The following is a 12,136-nucleotide window of genomic DNA, read 5'->3' on the forward strand; positions in this document are numbered from 1 at the left end:
TCATCGTTTAACGTCCGCTTTCCATGCTAGCATGGGTTGGATGATTTGACTGAGGACTGGTGAAACCGGATGGCAACACCAGGCTCCAGTCTGATTTGGCAGAGTTTCTACAGCTGGATGCCCTTCCTAACGCCAACCACTCAGAGAGTGTAGTGGGTGCTTTTACGTGTCACCCGCACGAAAACGGCCACGCTCGAAATGGTGTCTTTTATGTGCCACCCGCACAAGCCAGTCCAGGGGCACTGGCAACGATCTCGCTCGAAAATCCTACAGGAGCCAGTCAGGTGGTACTGGCAACGGCCACGCTCAAAATGGTGCATCTCATGTGCCAACCGCACAAGAACCAGTCCAGGGGCACTGGCAACGATCTTACTTGGCTTGCCGGGTCTTCTCACGCACAGCCCATTTCCAAAGGTCTCGGTCCGTAGTCATCGCCTCGGTGAGGCCCAATGTACGAAGGTCTTGCCTCACCACCTCAGCCCAGGTCTTCCTGGGCCTACCTCTTCCACGGGTTCCCTCAACTGTTAGGGTGTGGCACTTTTTCACGCAGCTATCCTCCTCCATTCTCACCACATGTCCATACCAGCGCAATCGTCTCTCTTGCACGCCACAACTGATGCTTCTAATGTTCAGCTTTTCTCTCAAGATACTTACACTCTGACGGGTATTCACATTGACATTACACATCCAACGGAGCATACTGGCTTCATTCCTTGCGAGCTTACGTATGTCCTCAGCAGTTACAGCCCATGTTTCACTGCCATGTAGCATGGTTGTTCGTACGCATGCGTCATACAGTCTGCCTTTTACTCTGAGTGAGAGTCCCTTTGTCGCCAGCAGGGGTAAGAGCTCTCTAAACTTTGCCCAGGCTATTCTTATTCTAGCAGCTACACTTTCAGCGCACCCACCCCCACTACTAACTTGGTCGCCCAGATAGCGGAAGCTATCGACTACCTCTAGTTTTTCACCCTGGAATGAGATAGAAGTTGTTTCCTGTTTGTTTGCAGTCTTTATATATAAACACAAAATATAATATAAACATTAATACAATATAAAAAATATAATATATGAACATATGGAATATAAAAATAATATAATGTATACAAATTTGACAAAAAATATATTAAAATAAAAATACAAATTCAGTGAAAATAAAGCAAAATAAAATGGTTTTTAAATGTAGGAATGGTAGAAATTTCTGGAAGGTTTAGATTTTTGTCTGGGAGATGGTGATAAAGGAAGTTGAATATGGGAATAATGAGGGTAAGGAGTTGTGTTGTCTGGAACTGAAGAGTAAGAAGACAATGTCTGGGTATTGTAATGAGCGAAAGATGGAGAATGTCCTTGTGTTGTGATTGGGTGGACGGAGTTGAGTCATGTGACCGAGGGAAGAATTTGTTATTGTGACTCTGAGGGAAGAATCTTGTTATTGTCAGGAAATAAATGTGTTGAGTTCTTGTGGTACAAGAAGCTATATACAGTGATCCCTCGACTATTGCCAGTGTTACGTTTCAACCCCCCCACGATGGGGGGGGGGGGGAATCAGCAAAGTAGAAACAGTATTGTCTACTTTTTTAATTATTTTTATAATTTGTATATATTTTCTTTTTTTATTATAAATGCAAAATAACACCATGGAGGAATCGGTGTAAGCGTAAATAATAAACCACGATAGGGGAACCACGACAGGTGAACCACGACAGGTGAACCATGACAAGTGAACCATGATAGGTGACCCACGATATGGCGAGGGATTACTGTACTGTCACTGTGACTGAGGGGCAAGGTGTAACCCCTGAACATGACCCTTGTATGTCACCTACACCATAATAATGATTTCAAATTTTGGCACAAGGCAGGTAATTTCAAGGAAGGAGGTGAGTCAATTAGATTGACCCCAGGATTCAACTGGTACTTGTTTTATTGACCCCGAAAGAATGAAAGGCAAAGTTAACATCAGTTGAAAGGCAAAGTTCAACTCAGAATGTAAGAATGGCTAAAATGCCGCTAACCATTCTGCCAGCTCAATACTTTACTGAGACCATAATATTCGTTTCTACTTTTAGCACAAGGCCTGGAATTTTGGAGGAGGAGGAGGGTTTGGGAATTGAACTCATGACTTCATGATTGTAAGCTGAATATCCTGATCACTAAACTACACACCTTCACTGGAGGAAGGGAAAGAGTGAGGGAAACAGGAGAATGAATAAGGAGTGGAGGGGTGGTGGCCATAAAAGTGGTCTCTTTGATTGGTTCTTTTAGAACATGTAATGCTTACATATGAGGGGTGGGGGGAGAAACAAAGAGCGAGAGAGAGAGAGAGAGAGAGAGAAAACAAAGATATATATAGAGACAGACAGACAGACAGAAAAACAGAGAAAGAGAGAGTGTGAGTGTATGTGTCTGAGTGATTAGCTGTAAGAGGAGTAAGAACAAAAGAAAGTGATAGTGAGACAAGTAAAAATGAAGGGGAGGAAGAGGAATAGTAAGGAAAATGAAGCCTGGGAGAGGGAAGAGTAAAAACATGTAAAGGAGAGTAAGGATGGCTGGAATAAAGAATGGGAGAGAAGGAGGAAGTGGAGAGAAAATAAGGAGGTGTAAGACTGGAAGTGGAGTGAGGGGGTGTAATGAAAGAAAATAACAGTGGTGGAGAGTAACAATGTGAAAGAGTAATAGTGGGAGGAAGGAGAATGAGGACAAAACAATAGTGGGAGAAAGGAACAAAGGAATAACTATAAATAGGGAGTTTGAATGACTCCCTTTCGAAAAATTTTTGCAAAGTGAAAGTGAAAGTAAAAACGTATGGAGAATGGCGGAAGAACCGAGGTGGAAGAATAACAAGAATGAAGCTAAAAATCGGTGAAGCTTTCAGTTGCTGCCTTTGGGGTGTTGTTGGCTAGCAATTACAGGTGTACTCTGTCCTACCTGTTGAATGTACTCTAAATCAGTATCAAGGTCTATGATATTTGGAGTAACAGCAGCTTGCGGCACAGGTTTGTTATTTGAAGGTACCTGATGATATCATAACAGAAAGACGGAAAGAAAGAGAGAAAGAGAAAATAAACAAAGAAATCTCAATAAAAAAATCAAAAGTGTTTAGTTGATGTGAATATTGATTATCAGCAGTGAAGGAATCAAATATTGGTACGGTGTTGCACTGTGATGCAACAACAACAACAGTAGAGACATATGAGATATCTGGAAGCTGGAGAAAATGGTATTACAATACAGGTAAATAGTTTGAGATGAAAGAGAAAGAAAGAGGGAGAGAGAGAGAAATTGATGGGTAACTAAATAGTCAGATAAACAAATATGAATATATATAGACATAGATAGATATATAGATAGATAGATAGATAGATAGATAGATAGATAGACAGATGATAGAATGGATATAGAAAACGCACATACAAACATGCATAGAGATAGATGAATATATTGGGTTGTCCGGAAAGTTTGTGCCAATTTATAGTAGCTTACCTTTCGACTTATTTGCCATGAAACCACCTCAATTCTGGGAAGAGGGTATTTTCAAGTTAAAGGAAAGATGGAGACGCATTGTGCAACAAAATGGTTCATATTTGGTTGATTAAAAATGTAATGGCAAGTATTTATTGACCGTTTTCTTTCCTTTAAAAATCAGCACGAACTTTCCGGACAACTCAGTATAAACAGACATACAAATAGACTGGACAGATAAACATAATTGTATGTGTGTGTGTGTGTGTGTGTGTGTATAAAAATATATATATATATATATATATATATATGTTGTGGCCGATGACAGTAGCGCCTGATTGGCACTCGTGCTGGTGGCATGTAAAAAGCACCATTCGAGCATGATCAGTACCAGACTAGCTCCCATGCCAGTGGCACGTAAAAAGCACCATTCAAGCGTGGTTGATGCCAGAACTGCCTGAGTAGCCCTCGTGCCGGTGGCATGTAAAAAGCATCCTCTACACTCTCAGAGTGGTTGGCGTTAGGAAGGGCATCCAGCTGTAGAAACTTTGCTAGATTGGATTGGCGCCTGGTGCAGCCTTCTGGCTTGCCAGCCCTCAGTCAAACCATCCATCCCATGCCAGCATGGAAAATGGACGTTTAAACGACGATGATGAGGATGATAGATAGATAGATATAGATATATGAAGAGAGAAGAGATGAGAGAGAGAAGAGATGAGAGAGAGAGAGAGAGTATCAGTAATCCATTTTGATTACTTATTTTAGTTGATTGTATTTGCCTTTTCTTGATAGGCCTTTCTACATATTTTGTATTTTTATGTGCGTATATATTTTTTATCTTCTGTGCTTTTATATATCATCATCACCATCATCAACATGTAATGTCCGTTGACCATGCTGGCATGGATTGGACGGCTTGACTGGGCAGGCATGCTGGAAGGCTGCACCAGACTCCAGTCTGATTTGGCATGGTTTTCTATGACTGGATGTCCTTCCTAACACCAACCACTCCGTGAGTGTAATCGGTACTTTTACGTGCCACTTGCACAGATGCCATTTGGTGACACTGGGGTGCATTTACATGCCACTGTCATGGGTGCCAATTTGCATGACACCAGAATCTGCCACGACTGCGATTTTGCTCGACTTGATGGGTCTTCTTCTCAAACACAACATAATGCCAAAGGTCTTGGCCAGTTATTTAAATTCGTTCCTCCTACATTTTCAGAATGGTACATTTTCCCAGCTGAGAGTTTAGCTAGCCTATGGAAGCACAGAGTCTAGTAAGGGGTTGGAGTCAAAATCACAAAGGCCTGAGTTCAAATACTGAACAGGATAGCATGTGTCCTTGAGCAAAGTACATCATTTCACATTGTGAAAATGAATATCAGTCAAGTGCTATATGTATTCCTTAGTCATCATTCCGCTAGTGTTAGGAACATAAATTGCGATTAAGGTTTGGTAGGAGACTTTAATTCTAAATTTATGAAAACAAGACATTTGTACAACAGAGCCAGAGGAGGTCTCGGCCAGGTTGGTATTGAAAGGGTTAAGAATTGTTTCTCTATTATATATTTTAACCCTTATGTTACCATATTTATTTTTAGATGTTCTGTGTTTCTTTCAATTAATTTTAAATATAACAAAGAATTTAGTAAAATAATTTAATTATCATTCAGCTAGTGTTAGGAACATAAATTGTGACTAAAGTTTGGTGGAAGATTTTAATTCAAAACTTATGTAAACAAGACATTTGTATGACAGAGCTAGAATCAGTTTCAGCCAGGTTGGTATCAAAAGGATTACTGTATTTTAACGTGTATAAGAAACCCCCTAATTTGGGGGCTTAAAATTTGGAAAAAAAAGGTTTTGTAGGGGATTATAATACTATCCATGTATATGAAACTCCCATATGTTTTTAACCTAATTTTTGACAAAAAAGGGTTCCTTATACACGTTAAATACAGTAATCTATAAAAACTATTAAACAAAGAAAACAAACAAAGAAGTAAAAGACAAAACAAAACAAAGGAACCTAAATAAGAATCTATTGTCCTTACAGAATAACCATAATCTGCTTCATCAGTCGTGTCTTTGTCAGCTGCGGCTGTGACTGGTGCAGCACCATCAGCCATGCTGCACACTGCTGATTTATCCTTCTCTTCTGCCTGAAAAAAATAAATATAAACAGCATTTACAAGATTGCTAAATATGGAAGTGGAATGAGACACAACATGTAGCTTTTGTTTAAACCTTTAGCATTGAAACCGGCCGTATCCAGCCCCAAATATTCTCCCTATTTTATGATCAATCCAGCCACATCCAGCCCCAAAATTCTCCCTGTTTTATGATCAATCCAGCCAGATCTGGCCTCTCACACCAACCCCACAATGTCATTCTCATAATAAACTATCACGTCATTGAAATCTTAATGGTTGCAACAGTGAGTGTGGTTGATGCCAGTGCTGCCTGAATGGCTCCCCATGCTGGTGGCACGTAAAAAGCACAATTCGAGCGTGGTCAATGCCAGTACTGCCTGACTGGTCCTCGTGCCGGTGGCACATAGAAGGCACCCACTACACTCTCAGAGTGGTTGGCGTTAGGAAGAGCATCCAGCTGTAGAAACATTGCCAGATTGGATTGGAGCCTGGTGCAGCCTTCTGCCTTGCCAGTCTACAGTCAAACCATCCAACTCATGCCAGCATGGGAAGCACACGTTAAACGACCATAATGATGATGATGGTGATGATGACGATGTAATATACAAAATGTACAGAAATTATTTCTCTACTTCAAACATGACGTAATCGTAGGAGTAATATTTCATGCTCTATTATTTATCTGCATAAATCAAGATGTATTTTCTCACGTCCTGTTAACAATAAACCTTCACTCAATGGAATGTGATAGCATAACCTTAGTTCGTGCCTGTTGAGGTGTGTTGCTCATTCGGTCGCGAATCATAATAGAATCACGTAATTCATAGTTTCTCTGCCCTGTAGGAGGTTGAACCTGATAAACCGTAGCTGCAAATGATATCAGTATGTGTGTTTGTGTGTGGATGTATGTGCGTAAGTGTGTGAAAGTATGAGTGTGTGTATGCACGCATGAATGTTTATGTGTATAAATGTGTGTGTGTATGTACATATATAGATCCACATGTATCTGTATATGTGTATATAAATATGTATGTATATATATATATATATATATATATATATATATATATATATATATATGATGGACTCTCCAGTCCTTAGATGACATATGAGGGTTCGACAAATTTTTACGGAACAACCACACAGATGATTTGTTTATAGAGATCGAATGTCTGCGTTCACATAAGATCATTCCCTCCATCAAATTGACCTTACCTGTACAGGTGCAACTGAGTGCCACATGTTAGATGTTGAAATGATCGCAGAGCAATGTGAAATGAAATGCTTTGCTCAAGAACACAACGCAATGGTCGGTCTGGGAATCGAACCCACGATCTCGCAATTGTGAGTGTAACACCCTAACCACTAAGCCATGCGCCTTCATTTATAACACACATACATACACACACACACACACACACGTGTCTAAGTATGTATGTATGTATATGTGTGTGTGTGTGTGTGTGTGTGTGTGTTTGTGTTTGTAAGACTGTTTACATGTATAAATGTGTATCTAGATTAGTGTATGTGTATATGTGTATGCATGGACATGTGTGTAAATATGTATGTACAAACATGTGAATGTATGAGAATACACATGCCGAGGTGGATGTTTGTACAGTTCAATAAATGTGCATGTGCGTGTGTGTGTGTGTGTGTGAGTGGAAGAGCATGTGTAAGTGACCGAAGAAATACTGACCTCTTTTTGGGCAGCCTCGTCTCTCTCTTTTTTCTTCATCTCAAAAACTGTCTCAAACAAATCCCTTATGGCGATGATAACATGTCCAGCCTGCAATGAATCACGGCAACCAAATTAAGGAATACAGAGGTTAAATATGGTCAATAGGAATCATAGTGGACTAAATAGGAACCATACAGGTAGATATGAACTACTGAAGTACAGATAAAAATACAACAGGCATAAACTGGTCCGAACTGATCATTAGAGGGTTATATTTTAGATCTTTTGCCTCAGAAGAATTCCTATACGAGCTAATGGTGCTAAATAACATCTACAATTGACCAACCATTCGATCAGAATCTATACACTCAACATTACACACTGTATTTATCCATCCAGTCAACATCTAAACATTGTGGCTTATTTACCAGTCAACATCTAAACATTGTGGCTATTTACCAGTCAACATCTAAACATTGTGGCTATTTACCAGTCAACATCTAAACATTGTGGCTTATTTACCAACCAACATCTAAGAATTGTGGCTATTTACCAGTCAACATCTAAACATTGTGGCTATTTACCAGTCAACATCTAAACATTGTGGCTATTTACCAGTCAACATCTAAACATTGTGGCTATTTACCAGTCAACATCTAAACATTGTGGCTATTTACCAGTCAACATCTAAACATTGTGGCTATTTACCAACCAACATCTAAACATTGTGGCTATTTACCAACCAACATCTAAACATTGTGGCTATTTACCAGTCAACATCTAAACATTGTGGCTATTTACCAGTCAACATCTAAACATTGTGGCTATTTACCAGTCAACATCTAAACATTGTGGCTTATTTACCAGTCAACATCTAAACATTGTGGCTTATTTACCAACCAACATCTAAACATTGTGGCTATTTACCAGTCAACATCTAAACATTGTGGCTATTTACCAGTCAACATCTACATGCTGTATCTATCCATCCTGTTAACTTCTACACTCTGTGGTTGTCCAGTTAACATTTATACATTGTTTGTCAATCTAACAAGTCATTGCATCAGAACATCTAGTTGACATCTGTACTCTATGTCAATCTTTTCGGTCAACATCCATCACTGTCTATCTATCTATTCGGTCAATGTCTACACACTGTCGATCCGTCTATTCAGTCAACACACTATTTTGTCAAGTCAACGCCTACACATTGTATTTGTTTATTCAGTCAACATCCACAGTCTGCAAGGTCAATTAGTTGGCACGACTAAATTACATGTTTCATTATAAACAGTAACGCAATTGCTGTTATGACTGCAGGGACAGGACATTGACCAGAAAGATGACAGATAGATGGATAGATAGATAGATAGATAGAGAGAGAGAGAGAGAGAGAGAGAGAGACAGAGAGAGAGAGAGAGAGAGAGAGAGAGAAGGGAGGATGCTATACAATGATATCAAAAGCAAACTGATCTCGGTCTCAGTGTTGTGTTATATCAAGGCTGTAGAATTAAATGTTTGTAACCTGGTACACCATAATACAATGACCAATTAACTGATTAATGTTATCTGTGAAGATAAATCTGAGGTGTCAATTTTACAAAAGATACACTGAAAACATGATCTGCCTTTACAAAACAAGCCGCACCACACCTCTACCCGTTGGATGTGTGTAAATACATATATAAAAATCTCTGTGTGTTTGTATTTAACAGGCGTAAACAGATAAATAGGCCAAGACACAAACATACAAAGTTGCTGAAATCTAATAATTTGTTTCCTTTCTCAACTTGATATAGTTGTAAACATCCAAGGTGCAATTGAAGGCAAAACCATGGGCAGCCATGGGAATACCATACATAAGTGCCACTGGACTGGCTCCTGTGCAGGTGGCACGTAAAAGACACCATTTCAAGCGTGGCTGTTGTCAGTACCTCCTGACTGGCCTTCGTGCCGGTGGCACATAAAAGCACCCACTACACTCTTGGAGTGGTTGGTGTTACGAAGGGTATCCAGCTGTAGAAACTCTGCCAGATCAGATTGGAGCCTGGTGTAGCCATCTGGTTCGCCAGTCCCCAGTCAAACCATCCAACCCATGCCAGCATGGAAAGCGGACATTAAACGACGACAATGAAATAAGGTTTGCCTGTAATTTCAGGGTGTCCAATCTTTAGGTACATCTTCCATGCCGCCTATTTTCCTAATCTGTTAGCATTCAGATTATTCTGCCAAATCTAATGCTAATTCATTCACACACACACACACACACATATCTTAATGTACTTCATATTGTTAATTTTCGTTTTTTAAAACCCTAAATTAAAATTTCCAGTGTTGGTGTTTTTCTTAACAGTTTACAAATGGGAGCTGCCATGGAAGCTTCTATGTGGTTACCCAACCTGCAAGAAATTGCAGTCAAATTTTCCTTTAAATGTTACCATATCATTTTCAATAGCAAAGTCATACAGTAGTAGCGAGTGATTGCTCTTCCTGATCAAGGAAGATGAAATGGTGTAGCCTGGTTTGAGATTATTGGGGCTTCGTAGGAAATAGGAATGAAATGAGAGATGTTGTAAGATTAAGAACAGCCCCACCCCAGAACCACCCATGGGCGAATGAAAGAACCGGATATTAAACTTGCATGGAATAGTAACAAGGTGTACCCAACCAAAACCAGTAGGGGTTGAGGATAGGCATTAATATAAAAAAATTCTAACATTTGACAAATTAAATCTAAACACTAAAGGGTTAAAATAATAATAATAATAATAATAATAATAATAATGATTTCTTCTATTGGCCACAAGGATCCAAAACATGGAGGACAATATCAAAGGACAAGATACAACACACAAAACAGGTGAGGGGGCGGCTTTATATTGATGAAAGGGAGACATTACAACACTAAAGGATCTAACAAAGTATATATAAATAAAAGAGAAATAAATAATAAATAGAATCCCCCACAGTGGGAGAGTCCACTTAGGATAATTCAGGGTAAACCCCATGCAAAAGTCCCAGATAACTTTTGCCATTCCCAAGGACATGGGAAGTGCCTTCTTCCTGTTTCTTTCCTCCTACTTAAAAAAAGCCATTCTTGAAGTAGATTCATTCTGCCTTACCAGTCTTGTCACTCTTGTCCACCATTCGATGAACACACTAGAAGGCTGCACCTCCCTCTCTAATAATAATAATAATAACAACAATAATAATAATAATAATAATAATAATAATAATAATAATAATAATAAGCACTAGGAATGATAGCAAAAGGGGCTGATTGCTACCTAGCTCAGATAACATCCTAGGAATGGTAGCAAAAAGGACTGATTGCTACGTAGCTCAGATATTGCCCTAGGAATGGTAGCAAAAAGGACTGATTGCTACGTAGCTCAGATATTGCCCTAGGAATGATAGCAAGAAGGGCTGATTGCTACCTAGCTCAGATACCTTGAAACCCCAAAATGGCAGAAATTCAAAAGATAGAGCTCATGGGAACTGCTCATATCCTACGCAAAATACTTTCTATGTAATCTCAAGTTTTAAAGCAAACTCATAATGTTCTTATGGATTCTTTAACTTTCTTTAGAACAACACTATGTACAAATCCAAATATATGACAACCTAGGCATAACACCAGCTTGAACTTCTAACTTGTCTCTTGAGGTCTCTGGGTGAGATTTGGAGCCAACTTGTACAAATGCAAAGCAAAAGTCAAACATAAAATAATAATAATAATAATAATAATAATAATAATAATAATAATAATAATAATAAAAAGGAAAAAAAAAAGGAACTGAAAATTATTTGAGGATGATTCCTGGCTGACCATCCATGCAGGAAGTGCAAAAGATTGTCTTAAGTGGTAACTGGTCACATGTATTGGGAAGAGCATTGTTGAGCTGTGGATTTTCCTTCCTTTTTCCCTTTTATTTTCTTTGTTTACATTTTTTTTCTTATTGTTCTTTTTTTCCTTTTCCTCTCTGTCTTTCTTCCCCCTGTTCTCTATCACATGACTTTGTAAATGAACATTCTGGTGTGTTTATTTTAATGGCCTACCAATGTATACAGAGAGTTTCTCTGCCCTAGGTGTCAAGAAGACACTCGGCAAGAAATGGAAATAAAATTGAAAGAAGATAATAATAATAATAATAATAATAATAATCCTTTCTAGTATAAGCACAAGGCCCATACAAAAGTATAAAAATATTCTGTTCAATACCACAGATTTGCTTGTCAGTTGTTTGACCTTAACCAGTTGAGCATGTCCCTTGGTGGCTGACGATATGTGCACTTCTGATCATGAGTAGAAGTAGTGGGGGAGCATCATAGCCATGCGTTGAGAGAAATTCTTTGGGGTTTGAATAATTCACCTCTGGAAACATGGGTGTTTCGTTCATCATCTTTAAACAAAACTTATTCAGGGTCTTTTTGAGAGGGATGGCCAACTCAACCTGAAGAAAATTCTAACTGGGCCCCACCTGCAAGGTCATGTGTTGTTTATCTTGATATGAGATCACCATGTTGCACACATATGGTTGTGATGCATGTGGCTGGTGTACCCTTATCAGACAGGTAGTCATGATGGGTATTTTGGGCTTCGTATATTTGTACCCCAGTGTCACTTCGATGGTATACACTGCTCTCTCACTCAATAATGATAATAATAATAATCTTTTCTACTATAAGTACAAGGCCTGAAATTTTGGGGGAGGGGCCGGTCGATTACATCGACCCCAGTGATTCGGTGGTACTTAATTTATCAACCCCTGAAAGGATGAAAGGCAAAGTCGACCTTGGTGGAATTTGAACTCAAAATGTATTGATGGACGAAATA

At 39.1% G+C, this 12,136-nt stretch overlaps 2 protein-coding genes across 17 annotated transcripts in view; one reads left to right on the plus strand and one right to left on the minus strand.

Annotated features, from left to right (window-relative positions):
- LOC106872020 (apicoplast pyruvate carrier 1) overlaps positions 1 to 12,136 on the plus strand; it is a 58,485-nt gene that overhangs the window by 37,011 nt on the left and 9,338 nt on the right. The window lies entirely within an intron of this gene.
- LOC106872024 (uncharacterized) overlaps positions 1 to 12,136 on the minus strand; it is a 136,223-nt gene that overhangs the window by 14,344 nt on the left and 109,743 nt on the right. For 7 of the 15 annotated variants that reach the window (XR_016241717.1, XR_016241716.1, XR_016241719.1 and 4 more), the window contains 2 exons: positions 7,318 to 7,407; positions 5,520 to 5,627 (listed from right to left, as the gene is read on the minus strand). Coding sequence is in view for 7 of the 15 variants with exons in the window: in XM_089351652.1 (XP_089207778.1) it covers positions 5,520 to 5,627; positions 7,318 to 7,407 (198 nt within the window). In the remaining 8 variants the exon portion in view is untranslated. Of the gene's footprint in view, positions 1 to 2,925; positions 3,013 to 5,519; positions 5,628 to 7,317; positions 7,800 to 7,860; positions 8,564 to 12,136 lie in introns of those variants that run through there. The other 8 variants (XR_016241714.1, XR_016241715.1, XR_008264015.2 and 5 more) reach the window with 3 other exon arrangements.

The sequence above is a fragment of the Octopus bimaculoides genome, chromosome 4, assembly GCF_046866305.1.
Source record: "Octopus bimaculoides isolate indiv1 chromosome 4, ASM4686630v1, whole genome shotgun sequence".
NCBI lineage: Eukaryota > Metazoa > Mollusca > Cephalopoda > Octopoda > Octopodidae > Octopus > Octopus bimaculoides.